At 38.9% G+C, this 27,744-nt stretch overlaps 1 protein-coding gene across 1 annotated transcript; it reads left to right on the forward strand.

The window, feature by feature from the left end:
• The first annotated feature begins 2,721 nt into the window (after nt 1-2,721).
• Nucleotides 2,722-27,503, forward strand: SQLE (squalene epoxidase). The gene is made up of 11 exons (XM_014854040.3): nt 2,722-3,331; nt 6,349-6,601; nt 13,552-13,732; nt 14,857-14,953; nt 16,157-16,270; nt 16,352-16,523; nt 18,413-18,508; nt 22,886-23,028; nt 23,473-23,569; nt 25,238-25,325; nt 26,120-27,503. Exons 1-11 carry the CDS (start codon nt 3,041-3,043, stop codon nt 26,316-26,318), a joined length of 1,731 nt encoding a protein of 576 aa, XP_014709526.1. The 5' UTR covers nt 2,722-3,040; the 3' UTR covers nt 26,319-27,503.
• The last annotated feature ends 241 nt before the right edge of the window (nt 27,504-27,744 follow it).

Genomic DNA, 27,744 nt, shown 5'->3' on the forward strand with positions numbered 1-27,744 from the left:
TAGCCCTTAATTCAGTTCAGAAAGTCCAGGCATTCAATGTGCCCATGCTAGGTATTACAAATGCTCTTTTTGCCCCAAATTTGGAAGTGGATCTTGAACTGACTGTAAACACACAAAGAAAGTGGCTTTCAAAAGATTAAAAAATTACCTAGTTAATAAGAAAAAAGTCCTCTTATGATAATCTCCAGTATAGGTAATCAAGTAACAATCAATCATCTCAGTGATATTGTATTCTGATCTATTAGAGTCAGCTCAAGCCCTCTACCATTTTAGCAATATAGGAACTCACAGACACCAACAAGCAGTTTACTGAAGAATTCTCTTCAGTCAAATTTGTTGATACCATTGAGGAACATTCTCAGAGAAAGAATCAAAGTCTTGGTTTTATAATGGAGGAAAGCAGTTATTGATAATTAGGAGTATTGGGGAACACATAATTTGGACATCAGAAGTTTAACTTTTGGTTTTATGACTTATAAGCTGTGATTTGGCCAAGCCACTTAACCTCTTTAAGTTTCGTTTTCATTATTTTTAAAATCAAGGTGGTTCTGAGGGTCAGACGATGCCTGTGAAAGTGTTTTGACATATAATTACTTTATTAGCAGATAAAACACATAATATTTGGGGTAAAAAAATGATGACAGGTGCCATAATTTCTTAAACCCAGCAAAGCGTCTGGTATAGAATTGCAAGGAACATTCGATTTCATGAAGATATTGCCCTCTTTCCCGAGGGGTTGCCTAACTTTCGATTTGTCCAGGGTCACAAAGCTGGTTAGTGGCAGCCAGTCTACTCTTCCTACTATAGCACTGTCATTCATCATTCATTTATTCCTTAAATACATTTTTATGGAGGATAAATTAAGTACAAAACATTGTGCTAAGAGCTGTGGGTGATTCTGATTCATCAGACACAGATCCTTCCTTGAAAGATCAAAGGAATTAGTGGGATAAGACTCAAACACAAGTGTACAGTAAGAGATTACAACAAGATGTGAATAAACTAGCATGTGACTTGGTCCAGGTCAATGGAGACAGTGGGAGAGGGGACAATAAAGCCGTGCTCTAAATGTCACAAAGGACTTCTACATAAGTAACAGGGTTTAAAGCAGGCAGTCCAGGGTTAAGCAACAGGGTGAGCAAAGGCACTAGGTTTAGGCCTCAATAACTTCTATTAAAGTTTGATCATTTCATAGCAAGGGCCGTCTCTCACCCTGACCCCTTGCACACTTTCGTTCCCTAGAGAATGCTTGTCCTGGACACAATTCACTCAACTATCTCTGGAGGCCAACCCTGACTCCCTCCAGGCCGAGGGACGGCTGCTTCCTGTTTTCCTGTCCATCCACTCTCTCTAGGGCACTTATGCCACCTCTATGTATTTTACTTCTTTGCCCCAGTAACCCCCTCCCTAGAGGTACGCGTATCACTGTATCTTTAGCCCGAGCACAGCGACAAGCAGATGTCGCCCAACTTTCGGGCGAAGGAAACACCTAGCACGTCCTCTCCTCCTTTCCTCTTCTGGCAAACGCCCGCCTACTCCTCCCAGATTCAGCTTGAAAGTCACGTTCTCCATACGCCAGGACCTCTCTCTACCGCCCCTTACACACACAGCATAGAAAGGCTGTGCGGGACTCTTCTCTAGGACCCCAGAGCCTGGCCGGGAGTAAGCGCTCAATAAATGCCCGGGGAATGAATAGGAACGTTCCAACACTAGGCGGGGAAGCTCCAGGCAGGGGATTCCTCGAAACTAGCTCCACGTCGCCTCGGGTAGGACGGCGGAGGCTGGAGCTGCGGCGCGTAGTCTGATCGCAGAACCCGGGGCACGACCCCCTCCGGCCCACCCCCTCCGGAGCCGGCCAAGACCTGCCCGCCCGTCCACCAGGCAGACGGCCCCCATCCCCACGCCCCCACTCCACACCACGCAACATCGCCCTAGCGCCTCTCCGCGCGGGCCGCGCCGCCTGCGATTGGCCAAACGCGGCATAGCGCCATCTCGGCCTACCGCGCGGTGCGTGCCCTCATTGGCTGGCGGAGGCAGTGGGCGGGGCCTGCACGCGGGGCGCACGGGGTGGGCGGGGCGGGGCAGCTCGCCCCCTGGAGCTCCGCCCCTTGGTCCCTCACCTGGGCCGAGCCCTCCGGCCGCTGAGGTGCGCGGAACCCCGCGAGGAGCAAACGGCGCGCGGCAGTTACTCTGGTTACTGCGGAAGCGCCGCGCTGGGGAGGCAGCCGCCGCCGGGGACGGATGCTGGGGTGGAGGCTGTCGGGAGCCGCCGCCCGCTGAGGGAAGCTCTCTAGAGATCGCCGTTCCTGGGCAGGGACGCCAAGTCGCCGACCGGAAGGGTCGGGGGCCGGTGCGTCGGGAGCCACTGCCGAGGAGGAAGTCTCGAGGTAGGGGCTGCGTCTGCCCGCCCCGAGCCCGCCCGCTCCTGGGTCCGAGGCCGTCCTCGGCGGCGGAGGGCAGCCCGGCCGTGTGGGTGGAGGAGGCTCCGCCTGGGCGCCGCCCGCCGTCTCCGCGCCGTCCCACCCGCCGGGGCCTCGCGGGTGCGAGAGGCGAGGCCGCAGCGATCGCAGCCGAGATAGTTCCCTGATGTCGCCCCCCGTCCCCTGCCGAGAGGGCGCCCGCCGCTGGTGACAGGGCGGCAGTGTCACAGCGCGACGAGCCGACGTCAAAACGGAAAACATCGCCCGCCGCCGCCCGCAGGGAAAACCCATCCAGAAGCAGGGGGAGGAAAAAGAAAAAAAGGAAATAAATGGATTGCCTGAAAGAGGAGAGTCTAATTGGGCGCCCTTGGGGCAGGCGAGTTTTTAAGACAGCTTTCTAAGCCCTGGACAACTTGTGGACTCCCTTTCTCCGGTTCTGTAAATTATTGATTTGAATCGTGATCCCGTGACTGTTCGCTGGCGTCTGGCCGGTTCCCCCGCGCTCTTTTTTTTTGGTAACGCATTTTGGGGGAGAACCTCTCAAATCACCAAAACCCGACGAGGAACCAAAGGGTCTCCAGCCGCTGACTCGGGGGTCGCCGGAGGGGAGCCTGTGAACCATGTGGACTTTTCTAGGCATCGCCACTTTCACCTACTTCTATAAGAAATGCGGAGACTTCGTCACGTTGGCCAACAAGGAGCTGCTACTGTGCGTCCTGGTGTTCCTGTCGCTGGGCCTGGTGCTCTCCTATCGCTGTCGCTACCGCCCCGGGGCCCTGCTCGCGCGCCAGCAGAGCGGCTCCCAGTTCGCGCTCCTCTCCGATATCCTGTCGGCGCTGCCTCTCATTGGCTTCTTCTGGTCCAAGTCCCCCCCGGGGTCGGAGGATAAAGAGCAGCTTGGGTCTAGGAGGGTAGGTTGAACTCAAAGTGGGCGAACGACTGCGGGTCTCATTTTAAAATTAAAATTCACTCAGATGTAAATTTTCTTCTTTCAAGGGCCAAAGACAGCAGTTTAGATCCTCTGGGGTGAATTCTCATTTAATTGTTTTTTTTTTTTTTTTTTTTTTTCCAAAGCTCCTGATTGTTTCTTGGTCAAGTCCTTGTCAGTCTTAGGAATGAGGGAAAACATTTGTTTCATTTAAGCGCTGGTTGAGCCGATGCTCACTGAAATTGACTTGATTATGAATATTGGTTTGATTATGAAAGGTGAAATGAAATGTTCGAATTTGTTTTTGAAGGAGGACGCGATCACTTTCCCTGATGGTGGAAAAAAAAAAAAAAAGTTTTATTTAAATCCTTGGGTAAGGATTGTATTTGTATCTGGGGAACGTGAAATCTGCTGCCGGTAAGTCCACTGCTCATAACAAGTGACAGCCGTCTGGGGAAAGTGACCGAATAGTTTGAAAAGCTGGCAGAGTGAAAATGCTCCGCACTTGGAAGTCTTGGGCAGAATGCCCTGCTCCCCCCACATCGCTGGTGCCTTGAGTAAATGAGTGTATTGATGTCCTAAGTCAGGTGAATGAATGAGTAATGTCCACGGTTCAGCCATGTTCCTCAATCGAAGGCTGGTCTTCAAATACGCGTGAAGTTAGGATCCCTACAAAGACAGCAGAGGCGGAAGTGGAAGGAGATGGGGGATGAGAGGTCGTTGAAAGCAGAGCGTTTAGGACCTCTTGGCCGTGAGTGTTTGGACTTTTTCCCAAGAGCATTGGAGGATTTTAAGCGCGGGAGTAATAGTATTTGATCTTTCTTTTTAAAAAGAACATTGCAGTTGCTGGGCAGAGAATAGATTGTAGGGGTACGAAAACGGAAGCAGGGTTGTCAGGTAAGAGACCACAGCAGTAGGCCAAGTGAGGGATGATGGCGCCTTGGAGTTAGGGTGAGTGGCCTACAAGTCACGTACCCTTTGAGGGTTCTGGATCCAGATTGTTTTACTGCGCCCACAGGACACCTTAGCAAGGCTTACAGAAGAGGGGCCTTGGTTTGGAATTTTGCTCCACCATTCCTGGCCACGAGACCTTTAGCAAAAACAACAAAAAATAAGAATCAGTTCTCTCTCCTGTTAGACAGGGATGGCACTAGCCTTGCTGGTAGGGAATTAAATGATTTAATGTTTGCAAAATGCCTGGTCCCTCACTGTCTAGTAAATAGTAGCTGTGAATATCAGTCTGAAGGTGGTGCACATCTGTTAGGACCCTTGTGAGTAGTGCTGAGCTCAGTGATATGGTGGGTGTGGGCTGGAGAATGGGAAAGGAGGGAGAGCGAATCTTAAATTCTCAATTTGAAGTCTTTGGTATTGTTGTCTGAGATAACTTCCTCTCAGGGTCACTGACCATTAATCCAGGTGGCTGGAGTGCCATTACATCATGTTGTGTAGAGAAGTTTTGGGGTAGGAAGATAGTATTGGTTCCACTTCGTGAATGCCTCAGGCTTTCTGCTTAGCTCCTAAACACCAGGGAGTTGGTAGACTGTGTTGAGTACTGAGTTCCCACTCTTCCTCTACTGACCAGACTCTGGAACACTTAACTTCCTCCAGAGTTCCCCCCAGCGTGTGTATGTGTGCGTATAAAAGGGAAAACTTAGGAAGAAAAACTAATAAAAATGTCTAAGATGACAGAACGAGCTTGTCTTGCTCTCAGAACCGTAATTTAAATATAGTCATTTGTTCTAGCCGTTAAGAAATACCCTTGGGAAGAGTAGACTCTGTCATGTTCTCCTCTGGGTAAGGGACAAAAAGGTAATTTCTCTAAGAGAAATTATAAAAAATGGAATGGACAAGGACGCAGTCCATTATAGAGGTAAAGGAAGGCTGGATGAATATTAGAATCACAGAGAATTAAAATTCTAAATGATTTTAGGTTTTATCTTCTTCCTTTTTGCCTAAGGTCTCTTATTAAAACCCCTTCAAGATGGCGTTTGGTCTTACCTTAATCATTAAGGTCAGGGAACTCAAGGAAGATGATTCCTTGCAATTCTGTATCTAAAGTGTATTCATATTTGTGGATCCACATACCAAGAAAAAATACTGATTACAACGTTGAATTCATTTAAAAAAAACCCTACGGGCACTGTTACTCTCAATGGGCATAAATCTCACAAAACAGGACGTTTTCATCTTCTTAATGATCAAAGTTAAAGTTTTTACTGTCAGCCCAGCTAGTGATAGGTTTAATGTTTGTCCTTATTTGCAAATTGGAGGACCAACTGGTTGATCAGGCTCTCTTAGAGTATTAGGGGAAAAAGGAAGGGGTAAATTAAATATATTCTTATATGTTAAGGACTAAAATTGTGAACAGATTGAATCCCAAGGGACAGAGTGAGTTACTTGGTTCTTTTGGAACTTGGTTGAGTTAAAGAATTCTCGATTAATAGCTCAATAGCCAGAATTTGACAGTTTTCTGTTCTATAAAAGTGATTTTAGATTAAGATAGATTTTTCAGATGAAAATCCAGAAGAATAAAATAAAGATGAATAGTGGAAATATCTAAAAGGTGCTGAATAGTTTGCAACATAGTCGTATTAGAAGTTGTACATGATTTGCATCTGGTAGATGCTAAGTATATATTTGAAGAATTGAGTAATTAATGATATACTTTTACGTATAATGTCTTTGAATGTCTTTATAAACATTTTTTATATTAGGCCTGATGTAGATTTCTAAATATGTCTGCATAACAGCATTTTCTAAATGTACTCAGAAGACAGAATATATATTTAATTTTACTGGGATGTTATTACATTTTTATTTAACAGTATTTTGATATCATTGGTTTTTACATATGATCTGGATTTAAAATATAACAGTTCATTTGATTTGCTGATGTTTAGGATGTAGCTTTTGCCCAAGATGCAAAAGTCCAATGTGTCTGTATAGTAGTAGTTTAAGAATAACAAATGTGGCTACCATATTTCACTTTTTTTTAAACAGCACAAAAAAGGAACCAATATTTCAGAAACAACCTTAATAGGAGCAGCTACCTCTTCATTGATACCTTCTCAGAATGATCCAGAAGTTATCATCGTGGGATCTGGCGTACTTGGCTCTGCTTTGGCAGCAGTGCTTTCCAGAGATGGAAGAAAAGTGACAGTAATTGAGAGAGACTTAAAAGAGCCTGACAGGATAGTTGGAGAACTTCTGCAGCCAGGTGGTTATCATGTCCTTAAAGACCTTGGTCTTGAAGGTAGGTTCATGTTAATTTTTAGGAGTTATGTGGTATAAGCAAGCCCTCTTCACTTCAGGCTATCCTATGACTGGTAAAAAGGTATTCCATTTTATTTTCATGTATAAAAGTTACCCTACTCATTTACCAACAAATTTGCATGAAAATGAGGACAAAGGAAAAAATAAGCATTTAGTGGTATTAGATATGAAGTAGACAGATATAATAAAGTGGTTAAAAAAATTGTAATGGTCAAAATTAAGGACTGGAAAACTAGAATGAAGGCATGAAATTTAGTGAACGGTGAAGGGAACTATTTGTAGAGTGCATACTATGTGCCTGTTATAGAATCTTTTATTCAAGCATCGTTCATTCATTAAATCAGTGCTTTGTAAACTCGAACTATTCATTTAGGAAATATTTATTCACTGTCTGCTTTGTGTGAGGCGCTGTACTTGGTACAAGGCTATGCTGGTGAACAAGAAAGATCAACTGTCTACTCCTGAGGATCAGAGTGAAAAATATGCTCAGGCTGTGAGTTGAGCAAGAGCTTGGTTGGCATGTGCGGTAGGCAGTATGTTGGCATAATTATGAGCATTGGTTCTGAAACTAGGTTCCCTGGGTTTGAATACCAGCTCGGGCACTTAAAAAGCTGTACGAGGGGCTGGCCCCGTGGACGAGTGGTTAAGTTCGCACGCTCCACTGCAGGCAGCCCAGTGTTTCGTTGGTTCGAATCCTGGGCGCGGACATGGCACTGCTCATCAAACCATGCTGAGGCAGCGTCCCACATGCCACAACTAGAAGGACCCACAACGAAGAATGTACAACTATGTACCTGGGGGCTTTGGGGAGAAAAAGGAAAAAATAAAAATCTTTAAAAAAAAAAAAAAAAAGCTGAACGAACTTGGCTAAGTTACTTAACCTCCTATGTATCAGTTCCCTCATCTGTAAAATGGGCGTACTAAGAGTCCTTGCCTTGTAGGTTATTATGAGGAGTAAATGAATTCATATACACAAAGCATTCAGAACGTTGCCTGGTATATAGTAGGCACTATGTAAAAGTTTGCTATTTTATTCAAGTAACTGAAGGGACGAATGCAGCTAGAAAATACTGGGTGATGGGGAAAGGAGAGTGGCTTGAGATTAAGCAGGGAGAGGTAGCCGGCAGCCACATCATGCGGGGCTTTTTAGGCACTGGAGCAGGAGTGTGACATGATCTCGTTTATTCCTCTGTAAAGTGGTTCAGACCTTTGACAGCTATTCACAATAGCAAACACATTTTACATCCTGACTGGGTACATACATTCACGTACAAATGTGATTCAAATTTGTTTTATTTTACTTTTTAAATACTTGTCATGATTTTACCCGAGTATACAATTCACAATTTGAAGTTCATTTCATAATTTACCATCGAGTCACACCCTGCAGTTTGTAGAATGCTATTTTAAAAGAATATATGGATACAGTATGGTGAAAAGACTATGTGATTGTGATGGTGGGATAGCAAGAGTCATTGCAAGGACTGGGAACTCATTGCTAAGTCCAAATGGCAGATGATGGTGGTTTGGACTAGTATGGTAGCAGAGGATATAAAAAGAAGTGGACAGATTCATGATAAAATTAAGAGGCAGAAATGGCATGACTTACTAAAGGATTGGTGTGAGATATGAGGAAGAGGGAGGTATTAAAAGTGATTTCTAGGTTTTTGGTTTGAGCAACTGGTAGATGGTGGTACCATTTGCTGATAAGAAGACCTGGAGAGGAACAGGCGTTGGGGGAAATTTGGGGGACATACTGAGATATCCAAGTGGAGACGTCAAGTTGAATATATGAATCTAGAGTGCAAAGGAGTGGTTTGGGCTGGCTGAAGTTAGAAATTTCAGAGATGTCAGCTTATTTGTAGTACTTTAAAGCCATGGCAATGATTGAGGCCATGTAAGGACAGCATGTAGGGAGAAAAGAGAAGACAGGATAAACCAAGTCCTGGGAAACTGGTATTTAGAGATTGGGTAGAAGAAGGAAGCCTGCAAAAGAGACTGAAGGAGCTGGTAGAATGGCAGAAGAAAGCCAGAAGGGTTCGGTGTCGGTCCGAGAGGGCAATGTTTCTAGTAGGGATTGGGTTTGTTTCAAAAAGGCAAAGGACAGCTGTGTCGTGGTTTGCTGATGAAGGGCCAGGTAAGATGAGTATAGAAAAAGAGCCATTGGGTTTGGCAATTGGAGGTTGCTTGTCACATTGACAAGATGTTTCAGTGGAGTTGTGGAGAAAAATCCTAGACTGAAGTAAGTGGGAGATTAGAAAATTTGAGACTAGAGAACTACTTTTGAGGAGTTTTTCACTAACAGAAATCAGAAATAGGGCAGTAGTGAGATGTAGATGTGAGGATAAAGGAGGTGTGTTTTGATATTAGAGCTTGTTTCTATGGTGACAGAGATGATAAAGTAGAGAGGGAGAAACTGATGATGCAAGAGAGGAAGATGACTAAAGGAGTGACATTCATTCATTCAACAAATATTTATTAAGCATTGACCATATGACTGTAGGTACTGTTTTAGATGCTGAGGCCACAGGAGTGATCAAAACAGACAAAAATTCTAGCTCTCAGAGAGCATAGATTCTAGTGGGTAGTGTAGAGGATGGTGATAAAAGATAAATAAAATTTAGAGTACAGACAGTCCCTGACTTATGGTGGTTCAACTTAAATGATTTTTTGACTTTACGATGGTGTGAGATCGATACACGTTCAGTAGAAACCATACTTTGAATTTTGAACTTTTCCCAGGCTAGCAGTATGCAGAATGATACTCTCTCCTGATGCTCTGAAGCTCCCAGTCAGCTATGCGATCATGAGGGTAAACAGCTGACACCCGTAACCATTCTGTTTTTCACTTTCAGTACACACACAACCACTCTGTTTTTCACTTTCAGTACAGTATTGAATAAATTGCATGAGATATTCAACACTATTTTAAAATAGGCTTTGTGTTACATGATTTTGCCCAACTGTAGGCTAGTGGAAATGTTCTGAGCATGTTTAAGGTAGGCTGGGTTAAGCTAGGATGTTTGGTAGGTGAGGTGTATTAAATGCATTTTCGACTTACAATATTTTCAACTTAGGATCGGTTTATTGGGATGTAACCTTATTGTAAGTTGAGGAAGAGCTGTATGTATTATTGTGATAAGGGCTTTAGAAAAAAATCAGAAAAGGGAGATAGGGAATTGAGGGGGCTGTCAAGATTGGGGAAGGGAAAGGCTCAATGAAAAGGTGATGTTTAGGTAAAGAACTGAAAGAGTGAGGGAGTAGCCCTAGGAATATCTGGAGGAAGAGAATTCCAGGCAGAGAGAATACCAGGTGGAAAAGCCCTGTGGGAGGGGGAAGCCTAACCTCTTAGAAGAGTGAGAGTGAGAACAGTGCTGACTGGAGTGATGTACTTGAAGGGGAGAATAGAGAAAATAGCGGGGCTGGCTCCCATACGACTTTGTAGCCCACTATGTGGATTTGGGTTTTACTCCAAAGTGAAGCCATTGGAGAATTTTAAGAAGAGAAGTTATTAAATCTAGCATTTTAGAAGTATGATTAAAAATATTATTTTAAAATATTCTTCTTATTGTATAGAAAAAAGAATAGATCATAAAATGGCACGGTCAGAAGCAGAGAGACCTGTTTGGTTGCTGCCGAATCAGTGAGGGTTGATGGCTTGGAACAGGTGATATCAGTAGAGATGTGGAAAGTGGTCACATTCTGGAAATATATTTTGAAGGAAGAGTCAGTAGGACTTGCTGATGGATCAGATGTTAGGTATGAGAGAAAGGGAGGAGTCTTGGTATTTAAATGAGACTAGAAGACAGTTACCAAGAAGACGTCCAGGACTGAACCTTGGGGTACTCTAATGTATAGAGATCAGGGAGGAGAGCAGGAGCCAAAAAAGGGGACTGAGAAGGAGCAGTCAGTGAGGAGGAAAAGCAAAAGACTGCAGGCTCCTGGACCCAAGTGGAGAGAGTGCTTTATGAGAAGTTGTTCCCTCTCTGTCCTTTTAGGTTCCCTAACCACCACCTTACATAAGAGGTTCACTTGAGGTAGATGTGACAATATCCTGAGACAGGGTTTTGTTACCTTTATAGTTGAACATCAGGCAACCAGAAATGCTCTCAAACTAATGACTGGACATAGAATCAGAGATTGAGCCTCAGGGGTCGTCTCCCAGGTTGTGGCAAAAAGCCTCAGTGGATTGTAGTAGTTCCTGCAAGAGTCGGGGAGCCTGTAAAGTATTTTAACCTGTCCACATATCATGAATACCATTAATAACACCAATGAGTTCTTTCTAACATTCATTATGCTGTTAGTTTACCCTCAGTGTGATGAGATACAGATAATAGAAACACTTGGAATATTACTTTTTGGAACATGGACTTGTAATATAATACAAACTGACGCATCCTGGATTGTGGGTTTTTAATAAGTGAATTGATTGCCCTGTGGTTTACACTTAATATCTAGAACTCTTAAATACTTTATACTTTAAATATTGTAGCGTAAGAAGTCTCAATATCTAGTGAGGAATCTCTTCCCCACCTCATTTCTTTAGGATAATTTTGGCTTTTCTTGGCCTTTTTAGCCACGGGCCAGTGGCGCAATGGATAACGCGTCTGACTACGGATCACAAGATTCTTGGCCTTTTTGCTTTTCTACATGTAATTTAGAATCCGATTTTCAATTTTCATGGAAAAAAATCCTGTCAAGATTTAGCAGTGAATCTATGGCTCAATTTTGGGAAATTGATTTAGACTTTCTATCCATGAATGTGGTATACTCTTCATTCAGTTAGGTCTTTAATGTATTTAAATTGTTTCATAAGTCTTGTATGTTTTTTGTTATATTTATATATTTCCTGACTCTGGTTTGTATTTTGGCTTTCATATACTCAGTTTGAGGTTCAGACTTCACATCAGGTCATGGCACAAAGTTATGTTTGGATTTCCTATGGACGACTCCACTCATAGCCTATGGTGGATGGCTTACTTCCATGCCAGGTCTCAGGACATTGACTTGAGGTTTTCTGGTCTCTATTTCATTGATAAGAAATTTATGTATGGTGCTAAGTTCCACTGTCCCTTGCACATGGGGGCCCCTACCTGCTATCCAGGAGTGGCCCTTAAAACTTCAGCCTTTTAGGCTTGTGGTTCTGATACCTTTATGCTGTTGCCTTTAAAATTTGTTCCCTCGTTTGAAGTTGCTTTTTATTTTTAGCATATAAGTTTTGGGTTTTTTTTGTTTTTTAGCTTGACTTTTTATACAAAGAAATTCTGCATTTTTTAACGTGGAAGAGTGTTTTCTGTGTCCATTTATCTGATATGTTGACCAGTAGTCTAATATCATGTGTGGAGCTTTATGATTAATAGTGATCATTAGTCTAGGTTATGTCACTGGCTTCAAAGTTATTCATATCTAGTATTCATGAAGCATGAATTTCATTCAAGTTTAGGGTATTCTCTTCCTGCCTGCTTCAGAAAGTAAAAGTATCCAAAGTCTGTCATATTTGATTTCATCAATAAAGTTGAGATAGAGATAGATGTTTTAAGAAATCTTAAATTAGGTCTTATTTATGTACTTGTCTTAAGATAGTTTATACAAGGAAAAATTTTACTATACAACTATACTTTTACATCTTCTGGTGTGTTCTAAATTGGCCAATTTTAGCATTTAAAATACTTTCATAATACAGCAATGGCTGGACAAAACATTACAGAAATACTAGATGGGTTTCAAGCATTTAGGTCAGTAAAGATTGGCGATTTCCCAAGATCCAAATTGAATACACTGCTTATTGGCACCTTTTAGGATATCTTTGTACTTTTCTCTGATTGAATTTTAACTGTAATAATTTGAAACCATGTCAAAAAACTAACTTATTTTGATCCTAGGTCAGATGTGTGACAAATATTTATGTAGCTTGTCCCTGACTGGACTTTAAGTGTAATTAAAAAGTATGTTGGAAAACCAATTTATTTTGATCTTAGCATAGATGTGTGATAGCATTATTTATTATGAATTTTTTCCTTTCAACAGAAATGAAATTATTCTAATGTACTTCATCTTAATATATTGTATTTTAATATATTTAAAATATTATGTGACTATCTTAATATACATGCTAAAATTCACTTTTTCACTTAACATAAACATATTTCCAATACTGTTAACCATTCTTTATCTTTGTAATTTTAAGCCTATGCATAGTGTTTTCTCTATTGATACTTCATAATGTACTTTACCTTCTAACTTAGATTAATAATTAGGTTATTTTCAGTTATTCTTTCTTAGAGATAACACTGTAGTGAACGTGTTCTTGCATATAACTTTAAAGATTATTAAAAATTAAAAATTATATTCCTAGGATGAATATCTTAGGTGAATTTCCAAGGCTAAGATTATTACATCAAAGGATGCTAACTTCTTCATGGTTCCTAATAACTATTGCTATAGTTACTTTCTAAAATGTTATTAGTTTATAGCATGGCCAGTAATATATAAATTTGTCAGTTTTATCATAATGGCACTAGCAATGTTGATAGATTTGGTATCTTATTGTTTCAATTTTATTTCATTGATTTTTTTAATCAAGTTTTGAACATTTTTCCTGATATGTTTGATGTTTCTATATTGCTTAATGTGAGTCATCCATATACTTTTTGTCCATTATTATTGGGGTCTTAATATTTTTCCTATGGATTTTAATGAATAAATTTTGTATATAAAAATCTTCTATGATATTAGAAATTTGCTAAGACTATTGTCTTCCAGAAGCATTAAGATTTCTGGAATAATTATATTAATGTCCAATTCTCCAAATGGTATCATAGCTTTATGAAGACAGAGACTAATTTTCAATGCCCCCATATCCTCTTGGTGCCTAGTATAACTCTGGACATATTAGCAAAAGTGGTTTTTTTGAACTGAATTGTTTTGCAGACGCAGTGGAAGGTATTGATGCCCAGTTTGTAAATGGCTACATGATTCATGATCAGGACAGCAAATCCCACGTTCACATTCCTTACCCTGTCTCAGAAAACAGTCAAGTGCAGAGTGGAAGAGCTTTCCATCATGGCAGATTCATCATGAGTCTCCGGAAAGCAGCCATGGCAGAGCCCAAGTAAGAGTACAGCTTCAAATCTGTTATGTTCAAGAAGCACATCTGAACTTGGCCTTTGTACAAATACTATTTTATAAATTTTAATAAGTTTTTGGGAATGGGCTAGAACATAGGTATTATGCTAAAATAAACCATAAGTTAGAAGAATGTTAGATCTTCTGTGTCTTTGTTAAGAATATCAGATAGAGAATTTTCCTTTAAATGACATAGAACTATTGGGGATTTTCCTTTAACTAAATGAATTGTGTGATTTTTATGTGGTTGGAATTTAGAGGATATGGTTGTAACTAAGGTTAAAGTCCATGTGTGTTCCATTTGGGAGTTGGGGTTTGTGGTTATGATACTTTCTATTAAAAGTCAAGACAGAGGACTTCAAAGGAAAATCCCCCTTCATTCCTTCTAAGGACCTATTCTGGTAGGACTGGCTGCTTCTCTTAATTATTGACTTATATTTGCCTCTAGTGTTTGTACTATCTAGTAGTTATATATACTATATATAATAGATACTGTTAATAGACTATATATAATTATCTATTATAATTGAGGAGGTTTTAAACATGAGAACCCTCATGTCCTTGGCATAGGCCCAAGTGTTGACACAGCAAAGGAAGACGTGAGTAGACTTATCCTTAGAACTGGAAGGCTTTGCTATCTATGGAAGTAGAATATGTTCATTGTAGAAAAGTGGAAAAATGCAAAGAAGACTGTAAAAAGTATCCGTGATCCTTGTGACTAGCAGTAACTACTCTGAATAATTTGGTGGATAAACTCCAATTCTGTTTTCCTTTCTGTATATGAGTTTGTGTGGGTATGTAAAATTTTTCTGCATGTATTTCATTTTTTAATGAATTGAGGTAAAAATCTAATGTTACTTTTTAAACTATTTTTAATCATTATATTAGTAATGTGTTTATTTTTAAGAAATTAGAAAATGAGAACTATATGTAATTCTAAAACCTGTTAATACTGTTTTTGCTTTATCATTCCATACTTTTTACTTACACGTGTGCACATGTGTTCATTTACACGGGTAAACTGGAGATAAGGAATAAGGAATTTATCATTCTTTAAATTTCTCAAGTGTACTACTATAGAATTTATTTCTGTCTACTTAAATCTTTTAGTACAAAGTTCATTGAGGGCATTGTGCTACAGTTATTAGAAGAAGATGATGCTGTGGTGGGAGTTCAGTACAAGGATAAAGAAACCGGAGACATCAAGGTGAGATATAGCAAATGTTAGCTTTTCCTGAGAGGCTTTTTCCTTCTTTTTCTCCTACTCATTTAAAGATTTTATTTTTTCCTTTTTCTTCCCAAAACCCCCCGGTACTTAGCTGTGTATTCTAGTTGTGGGTCCTTCTAGTTGTGGCATGTGGGATGCCGCCTCAGCATGGCTTGATGAGTGGTGCCATGTCCGTGCCCAGGATTCGAACCTGTGAAACGCTGGGCCACCGAAGCGGAGCTCCCAAACTTAACCACTCGGCTGCGGGGCCGGCCCCTCTCCTACTCATTTAAAAAAGTAGGCTCACCAGTTAATTCCTCATGAAATGGACTGAGTTCTCTCTAAGCCCTCTGCAACAGGATGAGTCTCAGATTGTAACACATTTGCTCTTTAGAGCACCTCAGAATGCTATACAAATAACTTGTAAATAAACACCGCTGTATTAACAGTATAATATTTCAGTATTAAAAACTGAAATAAGAAATATGCAGTAGCAGAGAAATGGGAGCTGGAAGGTGAAAAAAGGAAGGATTCAACATATAATAGATGATTAGGATGAAATAAAAAATTGTTTAAATCGGGAAGGCAAAAGTAAGAGAATCTCTGGGGAAATAGCAGAATAAAATAGTTTCCAGTATGTGCTCATGCTGGTTTAGTAAAAGAAGAGAAAGAGTCAAAGGCGAATCCGTTGACTCTTCTGGGCTACTGCATAGGGTTGCCACCTCCTAGAAATTGTACTCTAATGGAGGCATTTGCAAGGTACTAGAAATATATACATTTATGTGTACAAAGATTCTTCTAGGCCCTAGCCACTGATTGAAAACACTATATAAAGTTAGAAAATTCAAGAATAAAAGAATCTGGGTAGTTCTTGGAATTTGTAATGAGACTCAGTCTTCCGTGGTCCAGGCTTGCTTTGTAGTTGTCTCCCCTTGTCCATTAAAGTGTAGCTTAATCCCAGGTGGTCTGGATGGTAGAGCTTAGAAGGAAGGTGATCCTCAGGGATTCTGAGGAAGCGTCTCTAAAGATGGGTCATGCATTAACTTAAGCCCGCATCATAGCTTCTTCAATAGCATTATCATCAAATACTCTCTATAATGTTGTCTGATAATATATTTAAATGTATTCATGCACATTTTAAGAAAACGGTCCTTTTCCTGTGTACCTAACCATTTAGCTGAATATCCTTTATCTTTGTTGTAGGAACTCCATGCTCCATTGACTGTTGTTGCAGATGGAATTTTTTCCAGGTTCAGGAAAAACCTGATCTCCAGTAAAGTTTCTGTTACATCTCATTTTGTTGGCTTTCTAATGAAGGTACTGTAGGAGTGTCATTGTAGAAAATAAAAGCAACTTCAAATTTGAAAATTATTAAAATATTTTCTTTTTTTTTTCTAGGATGTACCACAGTTTAAAGCAAATCATGCTGAACTTATTTTAAGTGATCAGAGTCCAGTTCTCATCTACCAGATTTCATCTAATGAAACTCGAGCACTTGTTGATATTCGAGGAGAAATGCCAAGGGATTTAAGAGAATACATGGCTGAAAAAATTTACCCACAATTACCTGGTAAGAAATAGGATTTCATTCCCCTTGTAATCTACAGTCTGAAAGCAAATCTTGCAAAAGGCTCTCCATCTCCAGTTCTCACTAAAGCTGTGTCGAAATTAGGCCAAAGAGAAGGGCAGCAGGTGAAAAATGCCCCCAGTCAGTCAGATACATGGGACTTGAATTTACACTAGTACATAAAAAAATCTCCAAATTTAAAAACTAGTTTCAATATATTTTTTCACATTAATAATTAAAGCATAGTTTTCAGAATAGTTATTAATATTGGCATATATAGTATTTTTTAAGTTAGTCTGAATAGCAATCTGAGGTCTCTGAATTCTTAAAATATCTCTTATACTTAACTACTTTTGTGCTTGGTTTTTGTAGACATGATGGGTACCATTTATTGAATGTCTACTATGTAAGAGGTGCTTTAGAAACACAATTTCATTTAATCTACACAACCACCCTATGAGGTTGGCATTATCATTATTCCCATTTTACAGATGAGGGAACTAAGATTCAGAGAGGTTACTTAGTTTCTCCAAGGAATAGACTATTAGTAAGTGGCACAGGCAGAGGTTGAAACCAGGTCTCTCTGGTTCATACATCCCTGCCTTCATAATGTGAGAACTATGAAGGATCAAGATCGTTTTAGTTTTGAGTTGAATACAGAAAGGCTTCATGAGATTTCAGACATCTTTGTAAAACACTCATAAAAATTACTTTCTGTTTTTTTTTGAGAATGGGAAGATGTAAGTAAGAAGAAAAGGAAAAAAAATTATTAAGACCATTGATAAAATTGAAAGGAAATCCTACTTGCCAATTATGATATGATTATAGTAATAGGAAACTATCCTTGGTATGAGTACATTTTGTTTAGATATTCTGTTTTTTTAAAGTTATTTTTTAAACTAAGTTAAATCACTCTGCTTAATAACTAACAGAATATTAAGAGAAATGAAGGTATATATGGACCAACTTAGATTTTTAATAATGACATTTTCAACATTTCGGTACATTTTCACTCAGTAAGCCATTTTTGAAAGTTTCAGATGGAAAAATAAGTTATTCATATTTAGGAAAAGGATAGTCAATAATGTGATATTTTTAGCCCGCATTTTGTTTTTCTTTTACTGTAGATTGTTTTTTTCCAATCCAAAGTTTAAATTGGAGCAGACTGCCCCGAGATCATGGAAGGAAACCATTTGTAGGTTTATATTAATATTAGTTAGGTTATTGAAATTCTACTCCTTTTAGAAATGGAATGGTTTCCTTGTAGGCATTCTCCTCCCGTATTCCCAGATTACAATGGGAACTCTATGAAGAGACAGTTCATTTCCTATACATGTAGAAACATACAACCTTAAAACTGTAAAGTATCTCAGAGATGAGCTAAATCCACCATTTCATTTTATAGATGAAGAAACTGAAGCTCAGAAGGGTAGAGCTGCTACATCCTATCTTTTTTCTGCTGTACATACCTACCCTCTTACTGTTTGTGAGCTAGTAGTATATTTCATCTCATATTGCCAGAGTATGGTTGTGACAATAAATTGTTAAATATGACAGCTGTCAGTTAACATTTGAAAGAGAGGGTGGGTAGTTTTTCTCCCTGTCTCATCTCATCTGGATTTGCTTCAATTTCATCTAGTTGTTTTGTTATTTAGCTGTATGTATATCTATTTATGTTAATTTTCTCTTAGATTCCTTAGTCATTCCGTAGCATGAATGACTGGGTGCTTAATGAACAATTTTATTAATAAAATAATTAATTCTTGATTTATGACTAGGGCTGTCTGTAACAACCATAACAGGTGTATAGTAGGTATTTATACTTGATAAGAAAATGTGATAATTTGAAATTGAAATGTTATAAACTGTTTATTTGGTGGGATTTATTACAGATCATCTGAAAGAACCATTCCTAGAAGCCATTCAGAATTCTCGTTTGAGATCTATGCCAGCAAGCTTCCTCCCTTCTTCACCAGTAAACAAACGAGGTATTATTTTATTGCCCTGATTTTATAAAGGATATTCTAAATATTCAAATTTTATATTCCAAATGACATGTGTGATTAAATTTATACCGCTGGGAATAATATGTTGGACAGAGAATTGGTTACTGTGGATTAATGCATTGCCAATACCAAAATTAGTGTTTTATGTTTTCTTTATTATTTAATATTGAGCATATATAAGTCACTGTGCTAGTTATTGAGGCTACAACAGTTAAGCATAGTCCTTAATCTAGAGAGGGCAATTTTCCAGTGAGGGATATGGACAGATAATTTCGGAGCACTGTTGATAAATGCTGTAATGAAAGCCCCACTCATAGTACCACAGAGTCACTGTGAAGGGGGTGTGCAAGGCAGGAGGGGAGTCTTGTAAACTGGGGATGGAGATCAGGGAAGACATTGCTCAGAAAATAATGCTGGAGTCGGGGCATGGAGATGAATGGGAGTTCATTCGGTGGGCAGTGAGACGAGGGACTTCTAAGTAGATGGCACAAAATTTGCAAAAGCCAGGAGGGCTGAGAGACGGTGGCACTTTCAGTGAACTCAAGTAGTTTCCAATGGCTGGAGCATGGGATAGGTGTCAGAGTTTACTTAAAGTTTAGTTTTAATCCTATAGATCATGGAAAGTCATTGAAAAGTTTTTTTTAATAATAGCTTTATTGAGATATAATTCACAAATCATATAGTTCATCTATTTATAGTGTACAGGTCATTATTTTTAGTATGTTCATAGGTATATGCAACCATCACAGTAATCACTTTTAGAACATGATCAATTTTAGAATATATTTCTCACCCCAGAAAGAAACCCTGTACCCATTAGCAGTCACTCCTCATTTCCTACCAACCCCCAGCCCACTACTAATTACTTATTGTCGCTATAGATTTGCCTATTCTGGACATTTCCTATCCATGGAATCATATAATATGTGATCATTTATAACTGGTTTCTTTGAGGTTCGTCCATGTTGTAGCATGTATCAGTTCTTCATTTGCTTTTGTGGCCAAATAGTATTCCATGTGTAAATGCACTACATTTTCATTATCCATTCATCAGTTGATAGACATTTGGGTTGTGTCCACTTTGGGTTAGTGTGAGCAATGCTGCTGTGAACATCAGTGTATGAGTTTTTGTGTGGACGTATATTTTCATTTTTCTTGGGTGTACACCTAGGAGTAAAATTGCTGGGTCGTATGGTAATTCTGTTTGATTCTTTGAGGAACTGCCAAACTGTTTTCTAAACTGGATGCCACATTTCACATTCCCAGTAGCCGTGTACGGAGGGTTCCAATGTCTCCACATCCTCAGCAACGTTTGTTATTATCTGTCTTTTTGCTTGTTTCCATCCTAGTAGGTGTGAAGTGATATCTCATTATGGTTTTGATTTTTCTCTGATGGATAATGATGTTGAGCATCTTTTCATATGCTTATTGGCCTTTTATTTATCTTCTTAGGAGAAATATCTATTCAGACTTTGTACATTCTTTTTTCTTTTTTCTTTTGGTAGGGAAGATTGTCCCTGAGCTAACATCTGTGCCAGTCTTCCTCTATCTTGTTTGTGGGTCGCTGCCACAACATGGCTTGATGAGTGGTGTAGGTCTGTGCCTGGGATCTCAACCCATGAACCTGGGCTGCTGAAGCGGAGTGTGCTGAACTCAACCACTATGCCATGGGGCCAGCCCCCAGACTTTGCACATTTTTTAATTGAGCAAATTAAACTTTTATTGTTGAGTTGTAAGAGTTCTTTATATATTCTAGATATGTCTCTTATCAGATACATGATTTGCAAAAATTTTCCGTCATCCTGTGGGTTGTCTTTTCACTTCTTTGATGGAGTCCATTCAAGTTTTTAATTTCCATGAATTCCAGTTTATCTGTTTTTGATTTTTTTTCTGTCTCTTGTGCTTTTGATGTCCTATCTAAAAAGGTTTTGCCCAACCCAAGGTCACAAAGATTTACTCTTATGTTTTCTTTGAAGAGTTTTATAGTCTGAGCTATTACATTTAGCTGTTTGATCCATTTGGACTTAAATTTTGTGTATGGTTTGGGGAAGGCATCTGACTTCATTTGTTTGTATGTGGATCTCCAGTTGTCCCAGCACCCTTTGTTGGAAAGATTATTCTTTCCCCATTGACGTGTCTTGTCACTCTTGTCAAATTTCATTGACTGTAATGTAAGACTTTCTTTCAAGAAGATTTTCTAGTTTTCAGTGTAAGTTTTACATTTCTGTTGTTAAATTTATTTGTAAGTATTCTACTCCTTTTGATGCTATTGTAAATGGATTTGTTTTCTTAATTTCATTTTAAGATTATTCATTGCTAGTGTATAGAAATACAATTAATTTTTGCATATTTATCTTGTATCTTGAAACCTTGCTGAATTCATTTATTAGTTCTAATAGTTCATTGGAAAGTTTTAAACAAGGTAGTGGCATAATTAGATTTTTATTTTATATTTATTTTATTTATTTATTATTTTAATTAATTAATTTTATATTAGATTTATTTTATATTTCATATTACTCTGAAGGCTGGCCCGGTGGCACAGTGGTTAAGTTTGCACATTCTGCTTTGGCAGCCCAGGGTTCACTGGTTCAGATCCTGGGTCTGGAGCTACGCACTGCATGTCAAGCCATGCTGTGGCAGGCGTTCCACATATAAAGTAGAGGAAGATGGGCACGGATGTTAGCTCAGGGTCAGTCTTCCTCAGCAACAAAAAAAAAGAGGAGCATTGGCAACAGATGTTAGCTCAGGGCTAATCTTCCTCAAAAAAAAAAAGAAAGAGAAATATTACTCTGATATGTAGTGGAGGAAAGTTGACTAAAGCTTATAAAAGGCTACTTAAGTATTCCATGTGACTGATGATGAAAGGCCCGAACTAGGGTCTATTGTGGCAATAAAAATGGAAGGCAGGAAATGGATTTGGGTAATATCTAGGCTGTAGAATGCATGAAACTCAGTGATGAATTGGATATTGTAGTAAGGGAGAGTGAGGCCTCTTGATGGATTCCAGTTTCAGACTTAGATAGTTTTGCTAGCTGTTTGCTGACATTGGAGATAGAGGAAAAAGAGTCCAAGTTGAGGGAAGTGTGGGGAGAAGTGACGAGTTCACTGTGCACATATTGAGCATGAAGTGCAGTCGGGCATTGGAGTGGAGATGTTTGGAGCACCATTGAAAACTTGAACTCCCGAGAGTGGTCTGAATGGAAGCTGTCGATATACTCTGGTTCCTGAACATAAATAGATTGTAGTTGGCTGTGTAAAAACATGCATGATAAACTACCAACCAGATAAAAAAGTACAGTGCAAAGCAGAATGAAGCCAATGCCAAATTGATGTAAACAACATGCTGTGGGAAGCTATCCTAAGTGGTGGGATTGAGAACGGTGCATGGAGGAGGAATAAACGCTGGTTATAGTTTGTGGTTTAAGAGTAATGCAGAAAAAATTTAGAGTAATATTTAGAAGCTTCCTTTTTATAAATTAATATATTGTTATAATAATAAATTATATGTATTCTGTAATTAGTGATAAATGTAGTATATTGTGACATTATGGAAAAAGATTATCCATAATTCTGGAACACAGTTATTATGGTTATCTGTTTCTCTCCGAGACAAACTTGAATAAATCCTTTGTTTAAATGCCACTCTAAGTTGTTGGTCATCAAGCAGGCTGACAGTGGACAGGGAGCCTCAGTAGCTTAGGCAGAGGTGTACCTAGAGTCAAGCTGTGGCGCTTTCTGCTTCTGCTGTTTTGATTTAGGGGGCTAATTTTCAGATAAGATTCAATCAAGGCTTTTCCTCTTAAATTAACTTCTGCTGGTTTTGGAATAGCTGCCTGTTGCCTTTCAATTTGAACTACAACGTGGCTGGGTGGCATCTTCCTAGGGCCTGCTTTTTTCCCTTCGAACTGTACAGGCAGTCCTCTGTAGTATGCCGGCAGCAGATATTGCTGTGAAATGTCAAAGACCTTGATTTTTTTCTCTTGTAGAAGATTTGCTCTTTATGCCTGGATGCCTGTAGATTCTTTTTGTTTTTCATGCAAGAGGCCTTATAAATATCTCGACATTTTTTGACTTAACGTTAGATTCACATGTGAGTTTCACGAGAGCAGGGACCACGTTCTTGTTCTCACTGTATCCCCAGTATCTGGCATCTGTCAGGTACTCAATACATATTAATTGAATCAACTCTTGAATTTTTGCCTCAGCAAATTTTAGTCGTGATTTGCTCCCTTGTATTTTCACGTTCTTATTTACTAGCTCACAGCCATAATGTTTACAAATGAACAGAGTATTTTTCTTTTTGTCTCAAGGGATGCTGCTGGATGATGTCGTAATCTAAATTCTCTTTCTTTACAGGGGTTCTTCTCTTGGGAGATGCGTATAATATAAGACACCCTCTTACTGGAGGAGGAATGACTGTTGCTTTTAAAGATGTAAAACTATGGAGAAAATTGCTGAAAAGTATCCCTGACCTTTATGATGATGCAGCTGTTTTCCAGGTAAGCTATTAAATTATTCTTTGACAAAAATGGCTCAAAATAAATTTCTTTCTGGGGCCTAAGAGGAATGGGACTTTGATAGTGAGATCTGTCCCGAGGAGCCTGCTCCTTAGTAATGGTTCTTATGCAGTCCTGTTTGGGTGTAAAGAATCTGACTGGCAACCTGTGAATCTTAGGGAATTTCTCAATTTCTGTATTTGAATATTATGTAACACTGTATTGCATGGGCCACTTTGCTCAGTGAGTTTAAGTTTAGCTTTAGAGTCGCATAAGCTTACTGCTCTGGAGATGTTATTTGTGTGTGTGTGTGAATGATAAACGTAAGGCGTAATTACTTGTAGATAGTCCTCAGGATAAATAGCCATTTGAGAGGACTGGGGACATCAGTTTGTGCTGCTTTTTCCTCCTCCTTCCCAGATAGTAAGTGATCTTTTTCCTTTTTAGGCCAAAAAATCATTCTATTGGACAAGAAGAAGGTCTCATTCCTTTGTTGTGAATGTCCTTGCTCAGGCTCTTTATGAATTATTTTCTGCCCCAGATGGTAAGTGTAGATATTTTTTAGTGAACATTACTGAATTGCAGATTTTTAGTACAGGAAGAGAACTTAATTACAAAAAAGTTAATGATTAGACCAGAAATAGAAATGTTTTCTGAGTTTGCTTACTCCCATGTTGGTAGTCCTTTTTAACTCCATCCTTGAGCAAGATTTTTAGCTTCTAATCATCTTGTATCCACTGCTGTGTGTGGAAGGCTGTTGCCTTCCCTTACACAACCTTAATAGCAATACCTCAAGAATGGATTATTAATTCCTCTGGTCATGTATATCCCCAAGTGCGTAAGATTATGATGGCGAATCTTTCTGGCCATGAATTAAAATAGTTGTTAATCTTTTTCTTCCAGAACACTAGTTTCAATTTCTTTTCAAGGTAGTATTTTATAAAATGAAAGTGAGCTTCATGTTAAGTTTTCTGTCTCCTGTTAAAATGCACAAGTAGTAGAATGCATCCACCTTTTCCTCATTTGAAATAGTCCCCTGCTTCCCTTGGTTCCATATCGTAGGGGTGATGGTCAGTCTATCTGTTAAGGAACACGTGACTTAGCAGAAGCGATGTCAGCAACGGAGGGAGAGGCAACTCTGCCACAGCAGTGGACCAATTCGTTAACTGTGTGTTCAGGAAACTAGACCTTGAGGTTTTCAGGAGTAAACATCACTCACATCCCATTACTTCAGATATCTACAACAAAGCTGTTTCCATGACCTGGCTGAGGCCCTAGTGATCTGCGCTTTGGTGACGTGATTACAAAGGATGATGTGGTACAAATGCCTTCTGTAGCCTCTGTAACCGTCGTTCTTGCTACAAGAAAAAACAACTCATTGCTTGTGATTTGCCAGTCAAATCTCTTGCTAATTGGCATGGAAGTTAATATGGCTGATTGGGCAAGTAAAAAGAAAACTAAATTTTGAGTTTCTCTAAGCTCTTCTTTCTAAGCTTTCCTAAGCTCTTGAGTTTCTTACATTATTAATTTGAATCTACCAACAAAACAACAGAAAAAAGATGAAAGGTTGGGGGACGAAAGAGCTTTACTGGAGTAAAAGTTTACCTACTGCATCCCTTTTTTATCTGTTGTGGAGAAAAATCTAGGCATACCTAAAAAGAACATTGATTCCAAACTATTAAAAAGGTTGTTGATTGATTATACTATGTTTTGAGGGTTTAATGAGTTACTTTGAAAAGTATAAAAACTGTACAGATATAATGCATTATTATTACTCACTATTCACAGCTGTTCTTTTTACTTGATAATTTGCTGCTCAGAGATATGAGTTGGGCATCTTAGAGACTGGGAATCTGGTTTCCAGAATTGTGATTTTATATATAACAAAGAGTTTACAAAATATTTTGCATCCTTAATGAATTTATAACAATCAAGGAGATAGCTTTTAAGCAACTCTCAACTTCTGAGACCTCCATGTTTGGTACAGTAATTATTTACTAGCAGAATAAAGCTTATTCATACTTAAATTACTATCCACGTGGATTATGAAATTTAAAAGAAGTCATGGGTTGTTGAAATTTCAGGACTAGATTTTTAAAAACTTAGAAGGTTTGATATATATTACCTCTTCATTTTACCTGATATATCATTAGCACTGTAACAAATGTGTGAATATTTTGATTGAGAGTAATTAAAAAAATTTTCTTTTTAGATTGCCTACATCAACTAAGAAAAGCTTGTTTTCTTTATTTCAAACTTGGTGGAGAATTTGTTGCTGGTCCTGTTGGGCTGCTTTCTGTGTAAGTTGTTTTGACAACACAAAGGAAACATTCCAGATTTTCATAGGACTGTTCAGTTTATGAATTGCTGCAGATCTTTCTTTTTTATCCATTTTGTCATTTTATTATCCATTAGTATCCCAATCAGCAGGTAGCCCAGAGAAATGAAAAAGGTGACGTTTAGTCCTGTGTCATATTTCTGGGAAATAGTGTTGATCAGCAGTTGGTGGGAGATGAGGCTACAACCCTTGATGAAAACAGAAGCTTGTTTTCTGCCTGTGGGTTTATCTACATGATCTGCTCTATGGGAGTCATGGATAACAAGAAATCTGTATTTAAAAATCAATTTGATTGAAGTGCAAGGACTCAGGAAACTCAGTAATAGTTTTGACGGTGCAGAAGTGTGTAGAACTATTTTTGGAAAATGTGCAAAGTGAAATTCTTTAAGTCTTCTCATTCATCTATAATCTGAATGTCAGAACTGTTACCTTTTGAAAAACCTAGACTCCAACAGGCCAGGCTATCCAGGTACTTCAGACTGGGATCTCAAGATTAGTGAAAGAAAACAGCTTAAAACACACGACTTCTGTAAACTAGACTAAGGGGAGGCACTGGCTTCTCTGACAGGGGTATGTCCTAAGTAGTTTCTTGTAAAAAAAAAAAAAAAAATTTTATTTGTCCCAACCATCAAACTTACTAGGCAAACGCAAGCTTGTAAAGTCCTCTCAAGTGTAGAATGTGTTTAGCTTTACAGATGATACATAAATTTTAATTTCTGGGTCTTACCAATATATATGTGATTTTTTTTGTTACAGACTGTCTCCGGACCCTCTGGTTTTAATTGGACACTTCTTTGGTGTTGCACTCTATGCCACATATTTTTGCTTTAAATCAGAACCTTGGATTACAAAACCCCGAGCCATCTTCAGGAGTGGTGCTATACTGTACAAAGCATGCTCTGTAATATTTCCTCTCATTTACTCAGAAATGAAGTACTTGGTTCATTCAGCCTAAACGAGGGAACTATTTGTGAATGAATATTTGGAACTCACCAAGTGCTAAGAGACTTTGGAAAAGAATGTAAATAGGATACTACTCTACCACTTTTAAAGTGGAAACTCTTGGACCAACTTTGGGATTAAGTTGTTTTTGAAGCTATTTGTAAATAAATATGTAAATATATACTTTAATTTGCAATTTCAAATGAAAGATAAAATAAGATAGATATTTAAAAGAAATTATTGTTACCATAAATTAGTGCTAATACTGAGGAACTGTGGTTTTTCTTCTGAATTCAATATTTGGGATAAGTCATTGTGGGGCATGCAAATAAAATGAAGAATGAACCCTCATGTCTTTTTGTTTCTTGTGGACTTCTTTACATAGCTTCATTATAAAGGAAAAGAAAGACAAAGTGGGAAGGAAAATGCAAAGGGAAACCTATTCTGTTAAGTAACTGACATTGGGCAAGTTGCCTTAATATCTCTGGACCTAATTTTCCTCATCTATCTAGTAAGGCAATGCGATAAGGTTCTTTTCTGAGTTCTTTGAAATTGTGACATTCATACAGGAAAGCAATCAAGGGCTTTATAAGTTCCACTGTTTAACATTAATAAACCAGGCTAGGATTATTCCAAGAAACTGAATGAACAAATAAGCACTTGTTAATACCTGGCATAATGCCTTAAAATCAGAATTTACTGAGTTTACAGTTTATTTGAAGAGATTATGGACATTCAGAAGGGTATCATGATTCGGTTCAGCGCAGGCCGCCCCAAGATGCACCATGCTGGTATTCGGATTATTTCCAAGCTGAAGACAATGAAGGCTCAGAAGACTCAGGAAGAACATTTGAGCCTCGCCCAAACTGCCTTAAAGAATTTGACATAGAAGGCCTGTTCCAGGAAGGAGCTCATACCCTAGGATAGCTATAGTATGATGTCAAATAAGCGTGACAGAAAGACACCAACAAACCCATTTTTTTGGTCCAGCAAAACCTGTTTAATGCACATTTGCATTTCCATCTCCATGTAAATTGTCTTGCTCCCCTCTGAAATCCCAAATCAGGACCCCAAATCCTCCTTGTCTGTAGCTGAAGATATGGAAACTGCCAGCCTCAGCCAGCTGGCCAAGTTGCTGTTTTTCCTGAGTTTCTCCCACGAATACATGTTATTAAACTTTGCTTTATTTTCTCCTGCTAACCTGCCTTTTGATTATTTGACTGGCTATAAGAACCTTAATGAAAAGGGGTGAGGTGGCGGAGGAATTCTCCCACTTCCCCTACACATGACACTTTGGGAAGTCATCAAATGTCACTAAAGCAAATTGCTCCCTCTGAAAGAGCAGTCAAATATAACTTGGAATATTAACTAACTACTTCAGATTCTAATCATTAGGGTTAAAATGACTTGTGAAGCTTTTATAATAAATTTTTCTTTCA

The sequence above is a fragment of the Equus asinus genome, chromosome 12, assembly GCF_041296235.1.
Source record: "Equus asinus isolate D_3611 breed Donkey chromosome 12, EquAss-T2T_v2, whole genome shotgun sequence".
NCBI lineage: Eukaryota > Metazoa > Chordata > Mammalia > Perissodactyla > Equidae > Equus > Equus asinus.

Excerpts from the sequence above, each read along its gene's own strand:
- SQLE (XM_014854040.3), top strand. The coding sequence starts at position 3,041 with ATGTGGACTTTTCTAGGCATCGCCACTTTCACCTACTTCTATAAGAAA. Across the intron at positions 16,271-16,351 it reads TTGTTGGCTTTCTAATGAAG|GATGTACCACAGTTTAAAGC; the intron begins GTACTGTAGGAG and ends TTTTTTTTCTAG. Across the intron at positions 18,509-22,885 it reads TTCACCAGTAAACAAACGAG|GGGTTCTTCTCTTGGGAGAT; the intron begins GTATTATTTTAT and ends CTTTCTTTACAG.